We start from the raw sequence: 21,409 nt of genomic DNA, 5'->3' as shown, positions 1-21,409 counted from the left end.
AGTGCATCCAGTGCACCCAGTGCCAGGATCCCAGTGCATCCTGTGCTGGGCTCCCAGTGCCCCCAGTGTGGCCAGTGCCAGGCTCCCAGTGCATGCAGGGTACCCAGTGCCACGTTCCCAGCATACCCAGTGCCACATTCCCAGTGCACCCAGCGCCACGTTCCCAGTGTACGCAGTACTGAACCAGCAGCACACCCACTGTACCCAGGGCTGGATTCCCAGTGCACCCAGTGCTCCCAGTGCACTCAGTGCACGCAGTGCCAGGCTCCCAGCGTGGCCAGTGTCAAGCTCCCAGTGCCCCCAGTGCCACATTACCAGTGCACCCAGTGCTGAACCAGCAGCACACCCACCGTACCCAGGGCTGGATTCCCAGAGCACCCAGTGCTAGGCTCCCAGTATGGCCAGTGTCGTGCTCCCAGTGCCCCCAGTGCCAGGTTCCCAGTGCACCCCATGCCAGGTTCCCAGTGTACCCAGTACACCCAGTGCCAGACTCCCAGTGCTGGGCTCCCAGTGCTCCCAGTATGCCCAGTACCAGACTCCCAGTACACCCTGTGCCAAGCTCCCAGTGCTCCCAGTGCTCCCAGTGCTGGGCTCCCAGCAGGGGGCTGTGCCCGGGGTTCCCCCAGCCACACGCGTGTGCACGCAGGGCCGTGGCCGGGAGCTTTTGGGGTGCCCATGGGAATAACCTCGACCTGATTTGCATAGCGGGTCTGATTGGCTGCTTTGCTGCAGGAGGCGGGGCAAGTGGTGGCAGCAGCCAATGAGGATGGAGGGGAGGGGCTTCCCGCAGCAACGGCTGGGTTTCATTGGAGGAGGAAATGTGGGGGGGGGGCTCCCCTGCCCCTGCCCCTCCCAGCCCAGGGGAGCGCTGGGCCCACGCCCGTGTGTGTGCAAAGGGTGTGCATGTGGAGGTGTACGTGTGCAAGGGGGGGGGGGGGGGGGGCGTGCACCCCTCCGTGTGTGTGCACATGTGTAGGGTGGGTGTGCAAGGCGTGGTGCACCTGCACTGGTGCGTGTGCACAGCTGTGTGTGTGTGTGCATGTGCACAGGTGTGTGTGTGTGTGCGCGCACATCCCTCTGTTGCATGCATGGGGGTGCACCTCTCTTTACACGTGTGTGCACACCAGTGTGTGTGTGCATGTACCTGCCTGTGTGCGTGCATGTGTACAGGCACATGCATGTGTGTACGCGGGGGTGGGGGGGCGGGGAGGAGTGCACCTCCCTCTGTGCCAGTGCACGCAAGTGTGTGCAGTCTTGTCCCCTGGGTACCTCCGTGTATGCACATGGAGGTGTACGTGTGCAATGGGGGGTGCATGCGTTCCTCCCTGTGTGTGTGCACAGGGGAATGCACTGTGCACAGCTGTGTCTGCATGCACGCCCCTCCCTTCCTGTGGGTGTGTATGTGCACAGCACCGTGTGCACGCCCCTCCCTGTGTGCACACAGCAGTGTGTGCATGCATGCAGCTCCCTCTGTTTGTGCACGGCAGTGTTGACACATGCAGCTCCCTGTGCGTGTGCACAGAAGTGTGCATGCATGCAGCTCCCTCTGTGTGTGCACAGCAGTGTGCATGCACGCCCCTCCCTGTGTGTGTGCACAGCAGTGTGCATGCATGCAGCTCCCTCTGTGTGTGCACAGCAGTGTGCATGCATGCCCCTCCCTGTACATGTATGCACAGCATTGTGTGTGTGCACGCAGCTCCCTGTGTGCACAGTATGTGCGTGCACACCTGTGTGTGCACAGCAGTGTGTGCATGCATGCAGCTCTGTGTGCACAGCAGTGTGCACACCTGTCTGTGTGTGTGTGTGCAGAGCAGTGCGCGTGCATGCCCCTCCCTCTTTGTGTGTCCACAGCAGCGTGCACACACACAGCTCTCTGTGTGCACAGCAGTGTGCATGCACACCCCTCCCTGTGTGTGTGCATGCACGCAGCTCCCTGTACGTGTGTGTGCAGAGCAGTGTGTGCATGCACACCTCTCCCTGTGTGTGTGCACAGCAGTGTGTGCATGCATGCAGCTCCCTGTACGTGTGTGTGCAGAGCAGTGTGTGCGTGCACACCTCTCCCTGTGTGTGTGCACAGCAGTGTGTGCATGCATGCAGCTCCCTGTACGTGTGTGTGCAGAGCAGTGTGTGCGTGCACACCTCTCCCTGTGTGTGTGCACAGCAGTGTGTGCATGCATGCAGCTCCCTGTACGTGTGTGCACAGCAATAGGTGTGTGCACGCAGCTCCCTGTACGTGTGTGTGTGCACAGTGGTGTGCACATGCATGCAGCTCCCTGTACGTGTGTGTGCACAGCAGTGAGTGCCTGCATGCTCTGTGTGTGCACGGCAGTGTGTGCATGCACACCTCTCCCTGTGTGCACAGCAGTGTGCATACACACTCCTCCCTGTACGTGTGTGCACAGCAATGTGTGTGTGCATGCAGCTCCCTGTACATGTGTGTGCACAGTGGTGTGCACGTGCATGCAGCTCCCTGTGTGTGTGCACGGCAGTGTATGCATGCACGCAGCTCCTTGTACGTGTGTGCACAGCAATAGGTGTGTGCACGCCCCTCCCTGTACGTGTGTGCACAGCAGTGTGTGCGTGCATGCTCTGTGTGTGCAGAGCAGTGTGTGCATGCACGCCCCTCCCTGTGTGTGTGCACAGCAGTGTGTGCATGCATGCTGTGTGTGTGCACGGCAGTGCGTGTGTGCACGCCCCTCCCTGTACGTGTGCGCACAGCAGCGTGCCCGTGCCCGCAGCTCCCTCTACGTGTGTGTGTGTGCGCGTGTGTGTGCATGCACTCCGCGGTGTTCGTGCCCGTGTGTGCGTGTGCACGCCCCTCCCCGGCCCTGTGCGCGCGCACAGCACCGTGCCCACGCCCTCCCCTCCCCGCGCACGCCCCTCCCCGCGCGTGTGCGCGCCCGGCGCGCTCTGCACGCCCCTCCCCGTGCACGCCCCTCCCCGTGCACACCCACGCGTGCCCGCGCGGGGGCGCCCCCCCCCTCCCCGTGCACCCCCCCCTCCTCCCGTTTCCCCCCCCGCCCCCCCCGCCCCAGCTCCGGGCCGGGCCGCTCGGCGGGGCCGCGGCGTTGCAGCGGGCGCAGCGCTCGGGGCCGTGCCGGGCCGGGCCGTGCTCAGCGCCCCCCCCCTTGCCCCCCCCTCCCCACTCCCGGTCCCGTCCCCCCCCCCCCCCTTCCCCCCCACCGGGAATTTTCCGAGCTCCGCCGGCGCTGCCCGGCCGCGGCATCCGCGGGGCCATGGGAGACAAAGGCACCCGGTGAGTGCGGCTGGGGGGGGGCACGGGGGGGGGGCACACGCGTGCACACGCATGCATGCACACGCACGCGTGCAAACACGCGTGCACGCAGCGCGGTGACAGCCGGGGGGGGGCCGCGCCGGCGCCGTTCCCACGCCCCCCCCCCCCGCAGTGCACCCTTGAGGGGGGGGCTTTGACCCCCTTGGGGACCCCCCCCGCGGGTGTTTGGGGTTCCCCGGGGGGGGGGGGGGCAGGCTCTGTGCGCCCCCCCCGTGCTCCCAGACCCGCGGTGCATTGGGGCGGGGGGGGGGGGGGCGCGGACACGCGTGGGTGCTCGCCCCCGGGACTGCCCACGGGGGGGGGGGGGGGGGCTCAGCATCGCCTCCTGCGTGCCCCCAACCCTGCCCCTGGTGGGGGGGGCGGCCGGGTTTGACCGCTGCCCGCCCCCCCCCGCCACCCCGCTGCGGCTGCCCCCATTTCCCTGGCTGTCCTTAATTATTTAGGGCCAGGTGCTGGGGGGCCGGGGGGGGGGGGGCTCGGTGCTGCCGCTCGCCCCCCGGGGACGGCCTCATCCTGCCCCCGGCCCCCCAGCACCCGCCTCGGGGCTCGGGGGTCCCCCGCAGGCGATGGCACCGCCGTGCCCCCCGGCAGCAGGGGAGGCTGGGGGCGAGGGGGTGGTGGTTGGGGGGGGGGGGGCTCGGCCCTGCTCTGGCAGAACCTTCCAGAAACGCTGCAGCCCGTTCGGGGTGGCACGAGGGGCTTTGGGGACCCCCCCAAGCGCTGGGGGGGAGGAGGCGCTGCGGGGACCCCTGCTTCGGCTGCGGACAGCAGCCCCCGTGCCCCCCTCACCCCCCACCCGGGGAACGCGGCCGTGCCCCCGGGAGCGCAGTGATTTTATCCCCGAACCCCCCGTTTCCAGCTTGGGGGGGGTTTGGGGGGAAGCCCCCCCCCCCTCCTTTCCCATGCAATGGGGACGGGAGCACCCATGGGACCCCAGGGCGAGCTCGGCTTCCCCGGGGAGATTTTGGGCACGGGGTGGGCGATGCTCTGGTGGCCTGGCGTGGGGGGGGGGCCTTCTGCATCCCGCCGACCCCCGCACCGCTGTTCGGGGCCCTCGCATGCCCGGGAGCCGGGGGTTTGGGATGACAAATCCCAAATTTGCCCCCCCCCCCCCCAAGCCCTAAACCCCATGGTGCGCCGCCGCGGCTCCGCTCGGGTTTCCCGGTGCGATCCGGTGGTGGCCCCATTGTTATTTTCGAAGCTCTGCGGGTTATTAAAAGGGCCGGGATGAAATTAGGGGCAGCCGGAGGCTGCGGGGAGCAGCCCCGAGGGCCGCGCTCCCCCTGATTCATTCAGCGGGGTTTGGTGTCCCCCGGGCACCGGGGGGGTGCAGGGGGGGGCACGGCCGGGACCCCTTTGGTGCCAGGCTCCGGGGATGCCCCGAAGCACCGTTTCCACCCATCCCAATGTCTGCGTCGTGGGGCTGGGGGGGGACACCCCGCTTTTGGGGGCTGCAGCACGGCTCCCGCTGACCCCACGTTGGGGCCACCAGGTTTGGGGTGCGCCAAGGGGGGGGGTCCCTGGGACGAGCCCCCGGTGCAGGAGCTGGCCCCGCACCCATGGGTGCTCCCTGGTCGGTGCGGCCCCGTGCGTCAGCAGCCGCCTCCTGCCCCCCCAAAGCCCCGAGGTGCAAGGAGCCGGGGAAGGAGCTGGGGAAGGTCCCTGTGGGGTCAGCAGCGGAGCCCCACAGCCGCTGGCACCGCCGGCGCTGCCCTGACCCCGTAAGCACCCGAGCGTCGCCTGCTTCTTCGCAGCGTCTCCAAAAACGCGCGCGTCCCCCAGCGCCGGTGCTGCGGTGGCTCGGAGGGGGCAAAGGTGGAGCTGGGAGGGGGGGGAGATGTGGGATGGGGGGGGGGGTCCCCAAAATTGCACCCTGCACCCGTTCCTACGGAGGCGCCATCCTGGGACCCCGCGGTAATGCCCGGCGTGGGGGCTTTCGGGGTGCTGGTGCCAGGGGATGGCCCCTGCCCGCTCACTTTGGGGACATCCCCTCGCGGCCTCCCGCCCGCCCCGTGCCCCCAAAACGCGGCCCTAAACCCCAGAGAGCCCCTCGGGGTGCCCTGGGCTCAGCAGCCACGGTGCCCCCCAGAGCCGGGTATGGGGTCGGGAGCCGGGCCGGGGACCTCGGCCCTGCGAAGGGTGCGGGAGCGAGCCCTGGCCGCCGGCCCGGGAGGGGAGACTTTGGCTTCCTGGACTTTGTTTGGAGAACAAACTCTCCTAAATAACAGCAGGATCCAGACATCCCGGATCCCAGCGCCAGCGCGCTTCCGTGCCAAGGCACCCGAGCGAGGCGCGGGGGGAGATTTCGGGGCCGAAGCCCCCTTGTGGGGCCGTGGAGGGGTCAGAGAGCCACGGAGCCAGGCGGGTGGCAGCACCCTGGCCCCGCTCCCGGGGTGGTGGTGGTTGGGGGGGGGGGGGGGGGGATCGCTGGCACCGCTCGTAAATCCGGCGGAGCGGAGAGCAGAGGGGACCCCGCTCAATTAGCAGCCACCAAACGAAGCGGTCGTTAGCGCCGAGCGGCCGCCCGGGTGCCTGAGGAGCGCGTTGAGGAACCCGATCGATGCGGAGGCGAGAGCAGGATCCGGCCGGCGGCCGGGCCCAGCCCGCAGCCCCTCGGCAGGGTGCCGGGGGGGGTGGGTGGGTGGGGGGCACGGGGCCGCCAGCCCCGCAGCGGGGGTCCCTCGGCCCTGGGGGGGGGGAAATAGGGGATCTGTAGGGCCCGTGGCAGCTTCCTGCTGCACGTCCCCGGCTCTCGGCACCAGGAAGGGCCGGGGGGGGGGAGGGAAGGCCCAGCGCTTCCTCTTCCCTCCCTCCCCAGCTTCGGGGGGGGGGGGGTGGCAGCAAGCAAAAGGGGGGGGCCAAAATCCCACTGTGGGTTCTGGGGGAGCCCCCCCGTCCAGGGCATCCCACAGGGACGGGTCCAGGCACTCCATCCCCGGCGTTATTTCCTAAACGGTGGTGGTTGGGGTCAGTGAGTCCCCCCCCCCCCCCCAGCTTGGGGAGGGGGGGGGCCAGGACCAGCATCAGTGGCACCCCCAAATCCTGGCCCCTTCAGGGCTTTGGGGGTGCTCGGGTTTGGGGGCGCACGCGGTGCCACCGTGTGCCCCGTGGGGACCGGGGCTGGGGGTGCCGGGAGGGAAGGGGGGGGGGGCTGCTGGGGCTGGGGGCGTCCCTGCTGGCCCCCTCCCTGCTCCTGCCTCTGCTTTGGGGCTTGGAGGGGCCTGGCTGTAGGGGTGTGTGGGGTGCTGCACCGTAGTATGGGGCTTTGGGGTCCCTGCACCCACGGTGTGGGGTCCCTGCACCCACAGCGTGGGGCTTTGGGGTCCCTGCACCCACAGCGTGGGGTCCCTGCACCCACAGGGTGGGGCTTTAAGGTCCCTGTACCCCCTACATGGGGTTATGGGGTGCTGCACCCACTGCATGGTGCTTTAGGGTTCTTGCACCCACACCATAAGGCTATGGGGTCCCTGCACCCACTGCGTGGGGTTATGGGGTGCTGTACCCACAGAGTAGGGCTTTGGGGTCTCTGCACCCACTGCATGGTGCTTTAGGGTCCCTGCACCCACAACATGAGGCTATGGGGTCCCTGCACCCACAGCGTAGGGCTGCGGGGTCCCTGCACCCAGAGCGTGGTGCTTTAGGGTCCCCGCACCCAGAGCACTGGGCTGTGGGCTGCCGCACCCATACCATAGGGCTTCGGGGTCCCTGCACCCACACCACGGTGCTTTGGGGTCCCCGCACCGCCAGGGTGGGGCCACCCCGTGTCCCACACCCCCGGTGCAGGGTGGCCCCGCGGCGGGCGGGCGGGCGCCGTGAGTAATTGTTTCCTGCTCGGCCCCGCTGCAGCAGCGCCGCCGCTCTCGCGTGCGCCCGGCTTCGTTAGCGTTAGCGGGCGCCTTTGTGGAACCAGGGCCTCGAGGAGGCCGCGGGGACTTCCCGGCAGCGGGGCCGGCCCAGCCCGGCGGGGAGGGCGCCCGGCGGGCCCCCGCTGCGTGGCGGGGACCCCGGCGACTCCGTGGGGTCACCCTCGGGTGCCCGGAGAAGGGCGGCTCCGGCCCTACGGCGGCTCCGTTTGCACCCGGAAGATGCCTCGCCTGGGTGGCACCGCACCCTCCCACCCCCCCCTGCCCCGTGTTTGCACGCCGGTAGCACGCCCGTTAACGCCAGCTTCGCTCGCTCTGCGGGGCCGTGCCGCTGCGCTCGGTCCCCCTGGGTCCCCTTGTGGCCGTGGTCCCACGTCCACCCCGGTCCCACCGGAGGCTTTGCCCCCGGAGGGCACCCAGGAGGTCCCCGAGGAGCCCCAGGGTGTCGGTGGCCCTGGCAAAGGGTTTCTCCATGCCCCCGTCTCCCTGCCGCTAACGCGGGGTCAAGGAAATGCCCCCGGCCCCCGCACCCCCCCCGCTTGCCGTGGGATGTCCTTGGCCGTCGCCCTGGTGGCCCCGAGCCCAGTGTCCCTTTGCCTGTTGGGGGTGGCTCCTGGGCCGTGACACGGGGACGTGGGGCCACAGAGGCGCAGGGACATTGGGGCGGGGATGCAGGGACCCAGAGACCCTGGGGCACGGCTGCAGGGGACGTGGGGACACTGGGACAGAGCCACCAGGGGACAGGTACGGGGACCCTGGGGCGCATGCGGGGGCACGGAGACCTTGGGAACCAGACGAGGACGCCAGGACACGCGTGGTTCCCTGTGCCCCCACCCAGAGCCGTGGCCGCCCCCAGCACCGCAGCATCCTCCCTCCTGCGGGGCACCCCGGCACCCCAAAAAGTCCCCGGAGGCGCAGGGGGGGCTGTGCTGCGTCCCCCCCGACCTCCAGCAGGGGCTGGGGGGTCCCCGTGGAGCCCGGTGCTGTGCCGCGGGAAGGGCCGGGGGCCGCGGCGGGGTGGTTTTGGGGGCGGAAAGCACGCCCAGGGCAGTTTTGGTGGCCCCGCTCTGCCTTCTGGAACCGAATGAATGAACGTCGCTTCCTGGCAAAACCGCACGTTTTCGCCTGCCCCAAAAGCGCAGGGTTTCAGCAGCTTTCTCCTGGCTCCCCCCTCCCCCCCACCCGCCCCAGGTTTTCCAGCCGGGGAAATCCGCTGCGCCCCCAGACCCACCCCCCCCTTTGGTTTGGGGTTGTTCCCCCAAATCCCCCCCCAAACCCTCCTGCATTTTGGGGACCCTTTTCCACAATGCGCGCCCCCCGGGGTTGTCCCTGTCCCCAGGCTGGGCAGGACACCGACGTCCCCGGCCCTCGTGTGCCACCGGGAGCCTCCTCCTGCCTTTTTGGCCGAGCTGTGCCGAGCGCCCGGCGTTTGTCTTTAATTGTTTTCCCGGCCTGAAACGCCGCTGATAATCTTCCAGGGCAGCTTTAATAGAATTTCACGGCGAGCGCAGATTATCCGGGGAGAGCCCATTACGGGTGGCTGCGCGCCAGGGGAGGCGGGGAGGGGCGCCCCGCTGGCACCCCCCGCCTGCAAAGCTTGGTTTTTTTTTTTTGGGTTCCCTTCGGATATTTGGGAACCAGCAAAAGCCGGGAAGGGCGAGGAAGCCTCTGGGAGGCTTCGTGCTGCCTCCCCGGCACCCGGGGAGCGTGCGGCCGCCCATCACCGTGGTGTCTGGGCGCCTGCCCCCTGCGCTCTGCTGCACGAGGGTTGGCCGGGGACCCCCCCACCCCCCCCCGGACCCTGCCCCTCTGTGCCCCGCTGCTCGGAGCTTGCAGGGAGCCTGGCCGTGCGTGGCGTGGCGCCTTGCACAACTCCTTGCACAACTCCTCGGGCTGCACCTTGCACAATGCATCACGCTGCAGGGCCTCTGCGTGGCACTTCGCATTGCAGCGGCGCTTTGCAGAGCGCCTTGCACAGCACCTTGCACGGCAGGGCCTTTGCACGGAGCCTTGCATGGCACCTTGCACAGCACCGGCATCTTGCACAGCACCTTGCGCAGCAGGGCCTTTGCACGGCACCTTACACGGCACCTTGCTCAGCACTGGCATCTTGCACAGCACCTTTAGTAGCAGGGCCTTTGCATGGCACCTTGCACGGCACCTTGCACAGCACCTTGCTCAGCGCTGGCATCTTGCACAGCACCTTGCACAGCACCGGCATCTTGCAGGCATCTTGCACAGCAGAGCCTTTGCACGGTGCCTTGCACGGCACCTTGAACAGGGCCTTTGCACAGTGCCTTGCACGGCACCTTGCTCAGCACTGGCACCTTGCACAGCACCGGCATCTTGCAGACACCTTGCACAGCAGGGCCTTTGCACAACACCTTGCACAACGCCTTGAACAGGGCCTTTGCACAGTGCCTCGTACTGCAGAGCACTTCACAGAGCACCTTGCAGAGCACCTTGCACAGCAGGGCCTTTGCGTGGCACTTGCACGGCACTGACATCTTGCACGGCACTGACATCTTGCACGGCAACGGCACCTTGCACAGCATTTTGCACAGCGGGGCCTTTGCACAGCGCCTCGCACAACTCCCTGAACAACGGGGCCGTTGCGTGGCACCTGCCATAGCAGGGTGTTTGCACAACCCCTTGCACAGCACCTTGCACGGCACCGGCACTTGGCAGAGCACCTTGCACAGTGGCAGCACCTTGCATGGCACGGCCTTTGCACAGCGCCTTGCGCCAACACCTTGCACAGCGGCAGCACCTCGCGCAGCACCTTGCACAGCAGCTTACCTGGCACAGGGCCTTTGCACGGCACCTTGCGCCAACACCTTGCACAGCTCCTTGCACAGCACCAGCACCTTGCACTGCACCTTGCGCGGCTGGATGGGGATGAGGGGGGCCTGTTGGAGCCCCCCGATCCCCCACCCGTGGCTCGGCGAGCAGCCTGGGGCTGCGGTGCAGCACCAGGACCAGCGCCTTGCCCAGCCCCGAGCGCTCGCTGCGGGCCAGCAGCTGTAAGGCGACACCGCCGGCGCGGCCGGATTTATAGGAAAAGCTTCCCTGGGGGGGAATTAAGTGGGAAAAACCTCGGGCTGCCAGCCGCGGCGAGGCTGCCAGGAGCCGGGAGCGAGGGCCCTGCGGTGGGACCCGGCTGCGTCCGGCCCCCTTCCAGCCCCAATGGGAAACCGAGGCAGGGGGCTGGGAGCTCAGCCCGCGGCCCCCGTCCCATCCCGGTGCCCCCTAACGCGCCTTCCCCTCGGCTTTTTTGCAGGGTGTTCAAGAAGGCGAGTCCCAACGGGAAGGTAAGCGCCGCCACGGGGGGGGGGGTCCCCCTTCCCCCAGCGGGGAAACTGAGGCACGGCAGGGCCGGGGGGACGTGCCCGTGCCCGTGGTCAGGGGTTTAATCGGGGGGGCTGCGACCCCCGGGGCTTTCCCCACGGGGATGCTTTCGGCCGGTGGTGCTGGTGGGGGCTGAGCCCGGCTGCGGGGCCGGGGGGCCGGGGGGGGGCTCCCCCGGGAGCCTAATCGGATGAGGCTGGGGTCTAACGAGCTCCAGCTGGGGCGGCGCAAATCGGCTTTGTGGCGAGGGCCGCGGGGACGGATCCAGGCGGCGGCTGCCGGGAGCTCGCAGCCGCCGCTCTGCAGCCCCTGGCGTTGCTGCTCCCTCAGCACCGTGCCCAGCGTCCCCTCCGGGGTCTGGGGGGGTGGCCCCGCTGTGACTGTCCCACCCCAGTCCCCAGTGTGGGGTCAGTAACGATGTGTGCGCTCGGGGACCTCCCCAGCGTGCCCCCCATTTCCTCCTCCAGCCCAGCTCCGGGTGATGCCCGTGCGCCCCGTGCCTCAGTTTCCCCACCGGGAGAAGCCCCCCCCCAAAGCCCTGGGGAGGCAGAGGGGGGTGCCGGCCCCGAGAGGGGCGATGGGTGGCGAGGTGGGGACCGGGATCGAGCCCTCACCCCGGTGTCCCTCTCGCGTCCCTGCAGCTCACCGTCTACCTGGGGAAGCGGGACTTCGTGGACCACATCGACGTGGTGGACCCCGTGGGTGAGTGGGGCCGGGTGTCCCCGTGCTGGTGTCCCCAGGGTGGTGGCAGGGGCGTTCCAGGGGTCCCTGCGTGTCCCCCCCACCCTGCCTTGCTGGCACGTCCCCCCCACCCTGCTGCTCTTCCCTTGCAGACGGAGTGGTGCTGGTGGATCCTGAGTACCTGAAGGAGAGAAAAGGTAACACTGGGGGGGGCCCTGACGCCTGGGGACAGGGGGGTGGCACCCACGGGGGACGATGGTTCCCCCCCCCTTGCGCGGTCCCACCTGGTGCTGGCGTTTGCTGGGCCCTTGGGTGAGGTTTTCCAGCCCCCCCTGCTCTGTGGTGGCTGCCCTGAGGTCACATCCCCATCCCTGCCCCTGTCCCACGGGGACCCAACCAGTGCCACTTGTCCCCAGCTCCCCATCACGGCACCGTCCCGGGTGCCACCACTGCGTCCCGGTGCCACCTGGGTTGAAACTGGTGGGGCTGGGATGAGCTGGGGTGCCACCGTGCTGCAGTGCCATTGTGCCGTGGTGTCACCGTGCCGTGGTGCCACCATGCCGTGGTGCCACCATGCTGGGGTGCCACCATGCCATGATGCCACCGTGCCATGATGCCGCCGTGCCGTGGTGCCACCATGTCGTGGTGTCACCATGCTGGGGTGCCACTGTGCCATGGTGCCACCGTGCCATGGTGTCACCGTGCCTTGATGCCACCGTGCCATGGTGCCCCCGTGCTGGGGTTCCACTGTGCCATGATGCCACTGTGCCTTGGCCACCATGCCGTGATGCCGCCATGCCATGGTGCCACCATGTCGTGATGTCGCTGTGCCATGGTGCCTCTGTGCCATGGTGCCACCATGCCGTGATGCCACCATGCCGTGATGCCACCATGCCATGGTGCTAACGTGCCATGGTGCCACCGTGCTGCAGTGCCATGCCACTGTGCCATAATGACACCATGCAGCGGTGCCACCGTGCCATGGTGCCACTGTGCCTTGGTGCCACCGTGCCATGATGTCACCGTGCCATGGTGCCACCGTGCCGTGGTGCCACCGTGCCATGATGCCACTGTGCCATGGTGCCACCGTGCCATGATGCCACTGTGCCGTGGTGCCACCGTGCCATGGTGCCACCGTGCCATGATGCCACCGTGCCATGGTGCCACCGTGCCGTGGTGCCACCGTGCCCACCTTTGCCACCCTCCAGTCTTCGTGACGCTGACCTGCGCCTTCCGCTACGGCCGTGAGGACCTGGACGTGCTGGGGCTGACGTTCCGCAAGGACCTGTTCGTGGCCAACGTGCAGGCCTTCCCCCCCGTCCCCGAGGAGAAGAAGCCCCTGACGCGGCTGCAGGAGCGGCTGATCAAGAAGCTGGGCGAGCACGCCTACCCCTTCACCTTCGAGGTAGGGCCCCCTCCTCTTCCTCTCGCCCCCCCCGCGGGGGAGAGAAATCGGGGTGCTGCAGCTCCCGAGCCCAGCCCTGGGGCGCGGCATCACCCGCGCGGGTGCTGGGTGCTGGGGCGTGGGGCTTTTTGGGGTCCTGCACGCGGGCACAGCATCCCCGGGGGGATCTGGGGGTGGCCAAAGGGGTGCTGGGCAAAGACGCGGTGGCTTCTGGATGCTCTTGCCCTGGAGGAAAGCAGCCTCTGTGCAATGCAGCCAGTGGGGAAACTGAGGCAGGGGCGGCCCCGCTGCCTGGTGGCGCAGGGGGTCCGTGGCCAGGCGGTGACACGGCCCCGGGAGGCTCCCCCCGAGCGAAGCAGAGCCCCGGGGAGCCCCCCTGCCGCGTCCGTGCCGTTAGCGTCAGCGCAGGGGATCGAAGCTGTTCCTCCCCGCCACGCTTTAATTGCGGCGGTAATTAGCTGCGTTAATTCCAGCCTTGTCTGGGAGCCAGGGAGGAGCGGGAGGAAATTTCCATCGCGGCCCTCCCGAGCTGGTGGTGGGCAGCAAAATGAGGGGCTTCGGCAGATAACGGGGGGCAAACCCCCCCCTTAGCCAGGGGCACGGGCACTCTGAGCCCCCCCGGCCCCGGCGCGGCTTCTGGCGGAGCCCCCCGGGGGACCCGGTGCCGTTTTCCAGGCGTGAGCTCTCAGCTAAACCCCCCGGGATCAGCGGGATCACAACCAGGCGCGAGCCCTTGCAAAACAACCTTAATTCTTCCAAATCCCCTGGATTAAACCGAAAAAAAAATAATAATAATAAAAAAAAATGCACATTAGCGCGGCTCGTAACTCCTCGGGGCTTGGGTCTCTTGGGTCTCTTCGGATTAACCCTGGCCAAAAGGGGAAGGGCAGCGCGACGTCCCCCTGCCCGTCCCCTCCCCGATGCCCGGGATGCCGCAGCCCCCTGGGGAGGGGGATTTGGGGCAGGGGTCCCAGACCCGCTCCTAACTCTATTTTCTGCTTCAGATTCCCCCCAACCTGCCTTGCTCCGTCACGCTGCAGCCGGGCCCCGAGGACACGGGGAAGGTAAGGAGCACCTCTGCGTCCTGGTGTCACCCTGCCGTGTCCCACGGGCCCGTGGCACCCTCCTAGGCATCCCCCTTGTCCCTTCCCAGCAAAGCCCGGCTCTTGAACCAGGGTGAAATCGCCCCAGGGAGCCCAAAAGATGATGTCCCCGGACAGGGGACACGTCTGGGGATGGGGATTGTCCCCCAGGGGCACACGCTGGGACGTCGGCCTCGGGCTGTGCCAGGGTGTCATGCACGGGTTTTGGGGCGCAGAGGGGTTTATCGGCCTCCTCCTCTGCCCCCTCCCGCTTTCCAGGCCTGCGGTGTGGACTATGAGGTCAAAGCTTTCTGTGCGGAGAACCTGGAGGAGAAAATCCACAAGAGGTGAGGGGGGAGGACGCCGGCGCGGGCTGAGGGTGCCCAGGTGGGGGGCACGGGGCTGGCAGGGCTGCGAGCGGCGGCGGGGAGGGGGCACCTGGCTTTGGTAGCCCACAGTGGGTGGGATGGGGCGGGGATGGAGACATCTTTTGGGATGGGGCAGGGATGGAGACGTCCTTTGGGATGGGGTGAGGATGGAGATGTCCTTTGGGATGGGGCTGGGATGGAGATGTCCTTTGGGATGGGGCACGGATGGAGATGTCCTTTGGGATGGGGCTGGGATGGAGACGTCCTCTGGGATGGGGTTGGGATGGAGATGTCCTTTGGGATGGGACAGGGATGGAGATGTCCTTTGGGATGGGGCACGGATGGAGATGTCCTTTGGGATGGGGCTGGGATGGAGACGTCCTCTGGGATGGGGTTGGGATGGAGATGTCCTTTGGGATGGGACAGGGATGGAGATGTCCTTTGGGATGGGGTGAGGATGGAGATGTCCTTTGAGATGGGGCAGGGATGGAGATGTCCTTTGGGATGGGGTTGGGATGGAGGCGTCCTTTGGGATGGGGTGAGGATGGCGTGGCCGTGGGGCTGTCCCTGGCGGCTGGGCGAGCCCCTCGGTGGGGCCAACCTGGGACATCAGAAAAGAGGGATTTGACCCCAAACGGGCCCAAAACGATACGGGGAGAGCTGCCGGCAGCTGGACGCCCGTGCCCTGCCCTTGTCCCCGCAGGAACTCGGTGCGCTTGGTCATCCGCAAGGTGCAGTACGCCCCGGAGCGGCCCGGCCCCCAACCCATGGCGGAGACCACCCGGCAGTTCCTCATGTCGGACAAGCCGCTGCACCTCGAGGCGTCCCTGGACAAGGAGGTGGGCTTGGGGCTGGTGGTCGTGGGGGGGGGGGGGGGGGGGGACACCGTTGGGGTGGCTCCGGGGAGTTGGGGCGGCGAGCTCACGTCCCCCTCCCCGCAGATCTACTACCACGGGGAGCCCATCAGCGTCAACGTGCACGTCACCAACAACACCAACAAGACGGTGAAGAAGATCAAAATCTCAGGTGAGGGTTGGGGACCCCCCCAGGGGGCTGCCAGGTGGGGTTGTGACCCCCCCACACACAACGTGACCGCCCCCTCCCCACTCTCCATCTCCCGCCCCAGTGCGCCAGTACGCCGACATCTGCCTCTTCAACACCGCCCAGTACAAGTGCCCTGTGGCCGTGGAGGATGCTGAGTGAGTGACGTGGGGCTGGGGTCCCGGGGGGGAGGGAGGAGACTTAGGGCCTGCTAGGGGACACCGCGGGGCGACCAAGTCCCTGGGGGAGGTCTCCTGCCCGAACCCAATCATTTGGGGGCAGCACGAGGATGTATCCAGCAGGCACAGCTTGCTGGGACCAGCGGGGAGATGGAAACTTTTAACCCTAACCCAACCCTAACCCTAACCCTAACCCTAATCCTAACCCTAACCCTAACCCTAACCCTAACCCTAACCCTAACCCTAACCCTAACCCTAATCCTAACCCTAACCCTAACCCTAACCCTAACCCTAACCCTAACCCTAATCCTAACCCTAACCCTAATCCTAACCCTAACCCTAACCCTAACCCTAACCCTAACCCTAATCCTAACCCTAACCCTAATCCTAACCCTAACCCTAACCCTAATCCTAACCCTAACCCTAACCCTAACCCTCACCCTAATCCTAACCCTAACCCTAACCCTAATCCTAATTCTAACCCTAACCCTAACCCTAACCCTAACCCTAACCCTAACCCTCACCCTAATCCTAACCCTAACCCTAACCCTAGCCCTAACCATAGCCCTAAGGAAAAAAATATTATTTTTTTTGTTTTTGTGAGAAAATCTGGCCATTTTTGATGGCAAGCTCCGGCCCCGCGGAGGCTGCTGGTGGGGGCTGCCAATGGCCTGGGGGCGCTGCCCGCAGGGGACGCGGTGCTGCCACACCAAACCCTCCGGCGAACGGGCGCGGAGCCAAAACTGCGGGGTTTCGCCCCGTTTTCCAACCTGCTGGCACCCTCCCCGACCCCGCCAGCCCCCAGCCCTCCCGGGGGGGCAGCACGGCGGGTCCGGGGCTGACCCCCAATCCCCCCACCCCGCTGTCACCCCCAGCGACATGGTGGCCCCGAGCTCGACCTTCTGCAAGGTGTACACCCTGACCCCCTTCCTCGCCAACAACCGGGAGAAGCGCGGGCTGGCGCTGGACGGCAAGCTGAAGCACGAGGACACCAACCTGGCCTCCAGCACGCTGTGAGCCGCCCCTGTCCCCCCCCCCCCAAGTCCCCCCGCCCCTCGGTGCCACCCCGACGGGACACCCCCCCCGTGCTGATGTCTCCCTCCCCGTGCCCATCCCCTTCCCGCAGGCTGAGGGACGGAGCCAACAAGGAGATCCTGGGCATTATCGTGTCCTACAAGGTGAAGGTGAAGCTGGTGGTGTCGCGAGGAGGGTGAGTGCGGGGACCCCCCCCCTGCCCCGGGGTGCTGCGGCCCCTTTTCCCTTGCTCTCCTTCTCAGTGCATCCCCCCCCCCGGGGTGAGCCAGCACTCTGCAGCTCCGGGACCGGATGGGATGGGGTCAGAGCCCAGCTCTCTTTGTCCCTTTTGGGGACAAAAATCCCTTTTGGGGGTTTTATTAACCCATAAAACAACCCCGCTCGCCCCCCCCCCCCTTCTCTTCGCTGCAGCATCATTTGCAGGACGAGGCCCTGCTTGCAGCCCCAGCCAGGCTGCAAACGGGGCTGGTTTGCCCGTGACCCCCCCCCCCCCCCCCCCCAAAATACCCCTTGGGACAGAGCCAGGGGTTAGCGGGGTTGTGGCTGTCACCCCACGGGGACAGTCCCCTCGTCCCCATCTGCGTGGGGGCTGTGCGGGGAGGGGGGTACACGTGTCGGTGGGGAGCAGACACTAATTTCTCGTCTCATTTAACCCACACCAGCCTGCTGGGAGACCTCGCCTCCAGGTAATGCCTCTGTGTGCCACCCCACTCGTCCCACCGTGTCACCCTGTCCCCTCTGTCCCCTCCGTGCCCACCCCGGCCCCCCAGGGCCAGCCCCGTGCACGCAGCAGCCCCTTCCCCGGGGCACTCCGTGCCCGCGCAGCAGCCCCGATCCCCTGGGTTCGGTGCGGGTGGAAGAGGCAGAGCTTTGTCCTGCCTCATTTCTGTTGTCCCCGTGCCCCCCCGGGGAGCTCAGCACCCCCCATCCTCCCCTAAACCCACGGGATTTCAGCCCCAGATGCCGCCGAGCTGCTACAAGGCAGATTTCCTGCGCTCACCTTCTCCCTCGTGCCCCTGCGCGCGTACCCGCCCTTGGGTAGCCCGGAGAGGGGGAGCTCCTGGGGGGGGGGGGGGGGGATCCCAAACCAGAGGGATCCTAAAACCACAGCCCCCCCCCCGCTCTGCCCCACGCCTCACCCCGGCCTCGGTCCCCTTCTCGCAGCGACGTGGCAGTGGAGCTCCCCTTCACGCTGATGCACCCCAAGCCCAGGGAGGAGCCGGCGCACCGGGACGGTGAGTGTCCGCCCGGCCGGGGCGCGCGGGGCAGATCCCCCCCAAGGGGTTGGGGGGGGGCACGGGGCTCTGCCGCAGCCCTGGATTCACACCAACCGGGCTGTGCGGTGCCCGATGGGCATTTGGGACCCCGTGGCGCCCCGTTGGCAATCCTGGGGTGAGAACGATTTTTGGGGGGGCACGTCCCCAGGGGGTGCTGCCCATGCGGCGGCGGCGATGCGCCCCCCCCTGCCCACGGTGATTAACCCCTGTGCCTGCGTTCAGTTCCAGAGAACGAAGCTCCCATAGACACCAACCTGATAGAGCTGGACACAAAGTAAGAGAAACGCCCCCGGGGGGGGCTGTGCGGGTACCCGCGTCGGTGCCACGCAGCTTGGCAGCGGTCGGCGCGGCTGCATGTCGGCCCCTAACCCACTAACACGTGCCGTGCCGTGCCGTGCCGGAACGGTTTCCGATGGCTAGCCCCGTGCACGTACCCCCTAACGCATGCCCTGCCTGTTTTTTGTTTTTTTTCTCTCCCCCCCACCCCTTGCCACCTCCCTGCATGTCTTTCCGAGCAGGAGAATCACAGTAAGGAAGCGCCCGCCGGGACCGCGCGCCGCGGTGTGTCCCTGCCGCGTCCCCGCCGCGTCCCCCGGGGCTGGCGATGCCGTGGCCGCGCTGCACCCCCCCCGGTTAATCCCCGGCTCTGTGCCTGCGCTGCCGTGGGCGCTTCGGGGAGGCTTCGCTCTTGGGTCTGCTGTCCCCGGGGAGTGAACCCCACGGTCCCCGTGCATGGCACGTGCGCCCCTGGGGCTGCAGCCGCCGCTCTCCGGAGCGTTTCCCACTTCATCCCCGCGCTTTTCAGCGAGCAAACACCAAGGCGCCGACTGATTTAGGGGGTGCTTGGAGAAACGAGGCTGGCTGCTGATGTTGGGGGGGGGGGGGGGTGGTTTAAGAGCCCCCAGGCTGCTGGAAGCACCGCGGACGCTGCCGGCTGGGCGCAACCGTGGAGCCCCGCAGCGGGCGCCCGGTGCCCCGAATCCCGGTCCCCCCCGCGCCCCCCGTCCCCCCATAAAGCCCCCGTCCCTTGTGTCTCCGCCAGTGACGACGACATCGTGTTCGAAGACTTCGCCCGGCAGCGGCTCAAAGGCATGAAGGACGACAAGGAGGACGAGGAGGAGCGTACAAACTCCCCGCAGCTCAACGACAGATAAGCGGCCCCCCCCAACCCACCTCCAAGCCCACCCACCCCCCCGGCTGGGCCGGCGTGCGCCAGTACCACCCGTGCATTAGGCTTCTTCTCTTTTGTATGATTATTAATTTTGTTTTCTACCTGTACCGGGAGCCTATGGATCACCCGATCGCGACAGCAATTATAACCTTCCCGCTGTGCCGTGTTGTCACTCTTCATCCAGCTGCTGTGTCCCGTGCAGGTCTGTGGGCACGTCCCCAGGGGGTGCTGGGGCTGGGGGGGGGGGGGCTCAGCACCCCCGGCCCTCCCTCCCCGTCCAGCCCCTTCCTCGTGCACCCCGAGCCCTTTCCTATGAGCTGCCTCTTTTACGCATTTTATACCGTCCGCTCTCAACACCGGTTTGCTACGGGGAGGGTGTGGGGAGAGGGGGGGTGCAGAAGAACAGGGTGGGGGGGGGCTTTTCTAGGCAGCCTGCTCATGGGAAAGGGCACCCGTGCGCCTCGTCCGTCCCCCCCCCCGTCCTGCCCACGGCCTGTCCCGTGCCTGGCCCCGCTGCATGCGTTTCCCCCCCGCCCCGGGGTGCATGAGCCTGGCTCGGACCCTCGGATGCTGCCCGGGGCTGAGCCTGGCGCAGGGCTAGGAGCAGTAGGAGCACCCCCCCCCCCGCTCCTACCCCAAATCCTCCTGCAGCATCCAGCCCCGGGGATTTGGCTCTTAACATGCTGATGGAGCCGTGCCGGGGCTGGGGAAGGGACCTGCAGCCCCCGTGGGTCGGTGCCCTCGGCTTCCCCCCTGGGCTTCCACCAGGGATGCTTTGCCCCAACCCCGTCCCCAAATCGATGCTTCTCCCCCCTCTCTGTGCCTGCATGGGCTAAAGCACCTCTTCGGGGCTGGGGGGGGGGCGGAGAAGGGGAGCACAGCATTCGCTGCCCTAACCCGTGTTTCACCAGATGCTTGTGCCTCCCGGGTTGGGGGGTGCCGGTCCCGGGACCCCCCCCCCCCCCCCCCCCCCTTACCCCCTTGCAGGACCCTATTGGGTCCCCAGGACGGATTGTGCCCGGGGACCCGGCCCGTGCCATGGTCCCCCCAACCCATGCTGGGGGCTCGGGTCTCCCGCAGTGCCCGCGAGACCCTCACCACCGTTTGTCGTGCCGTTGCGGTCGGCGTTGTCATCGGAGAGCTCCGTCCCCCTGCCCGGGGAGGGGGGGGCGGGGGGGGGGGGGGGCGGCGCAGAGCCAAGCCCCCTTGTTTTTGGGTAGAGCTGGCGGGCAGCGTGGTACTTCTTTTTGTAAAGTGGTTTCTTTGTACTGTTCATGGATACCTGCTTCTTTGGTTTCTCCACCGTTATCTGTGATGTTTCTGTGTTCTGTCAAATAAATTATTCTAGTTTATTAAACTCAGAAAAAAAAAAACAACAAAAAAAAACAAAAACAAAAACGAAACCTGAAAAAACGCAGTCCCAGCGCCTGGACACTTCTGTTGGCTCAGGGCAGGGGACCCGGCCCAGCCCTGGGGCACCCGCTGGTGGTGCTGGGGGGGGTGGGATGGGGGGGTTCCCTGCGTGCGCCCTGCCCCGTCCCACCCCAGCAGTGATTCTCCGTGCGTTAACGCAGACGTAAACCTCCACCCTCCCACAGTCAGCCCCGGAGTTTCCAGCTCCCTGCCTGTACGCCGGCGCTGCGACGCGCTGCCTGGCCCCCGGCACTCGGCGTCTGCCTCGGCTGCCCCCCCCCCCCCCAGCCCCTCATTTTTTGGCTGTGGGGCACGTTGGCCATCACCTCCCCAGCGTGCCCTGGCTTCCAAGCCCTCGCAGACGCCGCGGGTAAATACGGGCTTGGCGCCTGCCCTCGGCTTCCACCAGCTGTCCACGTGCGTGCGCCCAGCGCAGCGCTTGGGGCTGCAGCAGGAGCCGCAGATCGATGCCACCGCGCCCAAGGACGCACGCCCGGCCGCCGCTCACGCAGGGGAGCCCTGGCACAGCTCCTGGTGGCCCCCCCCCTCCCGCCCCAGCAGCCTCGCTGCTCTCGGCTAACGCTGAATTTTCGGTTGCTTGGGTGAGAAACGGTGAAAAGGACGGCGGCTCGCCCTGCCCGGGCTCCCTGCCCGCGCAGACGAGGCATCGAACCCGTGCGCGTCGCCAGCAGCGGGCTGCGCCCTGCTGCACGAAGGCTCGCGGCTCTCTCCGGCGGCTGGGACACGTCCAACACGACCAGCACGGAGGGACACGGCCCCCAGCCATCCCCGTGGGTGCTGCTCCAGCCCCTCTATGCCTTCACGCCCCCACGGCACCGCCCACGACCTTCCCACAGGCGTGGAAGCACGGGGATGCTTCGGCAGGGCCTGCGCCAAAGGGCCGGAGGTTTGGGAGCCAGCAGCAGGGACCAGAACGAAGTTTGGAAGCAAAGTGCGAGGCCAGGCGGTGCCTTTGGAGCGCGGTGGGCTGACGGGCTGCTGGTTAAACAAGCCGTGTCCGGCCTGCACCCTGCTGACGGTCCTCGGGGCTGCTGGTTTAAGAGGCTGCATCCTAAAGCTGGTGCCGCAGGGCTCGATAAAGGAGCTGGTGCCCGTGGGCTTGCTCCAGAGCCGCTGCTGCTGCACGTTTGTACCCTGGGTAACACGTGAGGAGCAACGCCCAGGGATGCTGGGCACAGATCTGTGTGGCGGCGGGCTAGGAGTAGTGACCTGGATCACCTGTGGCGCAGG

General features: G+C 67.3%; 2 protein-coding genes across 2 annotated transcripts in view; both read left to right on the top strand.

Moving 5' to 3' along the window:
• PDE2A (phosphodiesterase 2A) overlaps positions 1 to 764 on the top strand; it is a gene marked incomplete at its 3' end in the record, with an annotated part of 42,591 nt that extends 41,827 nt beyond the window's left edge. Inside the window, exon 6 of the mRNA XM_083820391.1 lies at positions 733 to 764. Within this exon, the coding sequence (XP_083676517.1) occupies positions 733 to 764 (32 nt within the window). The remainder of the gene's footprint in view (positions 1 to 732) is intronic.
• Positions 765 to 3,022: 2,258 nt separating this feature from the next.
• On the top strand, positions 3,023 to 20,143 carry ARRB1 (arrestin beta 1). The gene is made up of 16 exons (XM_083823628.1): positions 3,023 to 3,256; positions 10,439 to 10,469; positions 11,148 to 11,208; positions 11,340 to 11,384; positions 12,396 to 12,592; positions 13,597 to 13,656; positions 13,954 to 14,021; positions 14,746 to 14,881; positions 14,984 to 15,068; positions 15,169 to 15,241; positions 16,138 to 16,275; positions 16,389 to 16,472; positions 16,960 to 16,983; positions 17,462 to 17,532; positions 17,797 to 17,848; positions 18,617 to 20,143. The coding sequence occupies exons 1-16, from the start codon at positions 3,237 to 3,239 to the stop codon at positions 18,726 to 18,728; spliced, it is 1,257 nt and encodes a 418-aa protein (XP_083679754.1). The 5' UTR covers positions 3,023 to 3,236; the 3' UTR covers positions 18,729 to 20,143.
• The last annotated feature ends 1,266 nt before the right edge of the window (positions 20,144 to 21,409 follow it).

This window comes from Anser anser, assembly GCF_964211835.1.
Source record: "Anser anser genome assembly, chromosome: 1".
In the NCBI taxonomy this organism is placed as follows: domain Eukaryota; kingdom Metazoa; phylum Chordata; class Aves; order Anseriformes; family Anatidae; genus Anser; species Anser anser.
The sequence above is the reverse complement of the archived record's forward strand: the minus strand, read 5'-3'. Positions and strand labels throughout refer to the sequence as shown.

Bases quoted from the DNA above. Each gene is read 5' to 3' on its own strand.
- ARRB1 (XM_083823628.1), top strand. From the start codon at position 3,237: ATGGGAGACAAAGGCACCCG. The intron at 13,657-13,953 runs GTAAGGAGCACC...CCCGCTTTCCAG, and splicing joins GCCCCGAGGACACGGGGAAG to GCCTGCGGTGTGGACTATGA. The intron at 17,533-17,796 runs GTGAGTGTCCGC...GCCTGCGTTCAG, and splicing joins GGAGCCGGCGCACCGGGACG to TTCCAGAGAACGAAGCTCCC.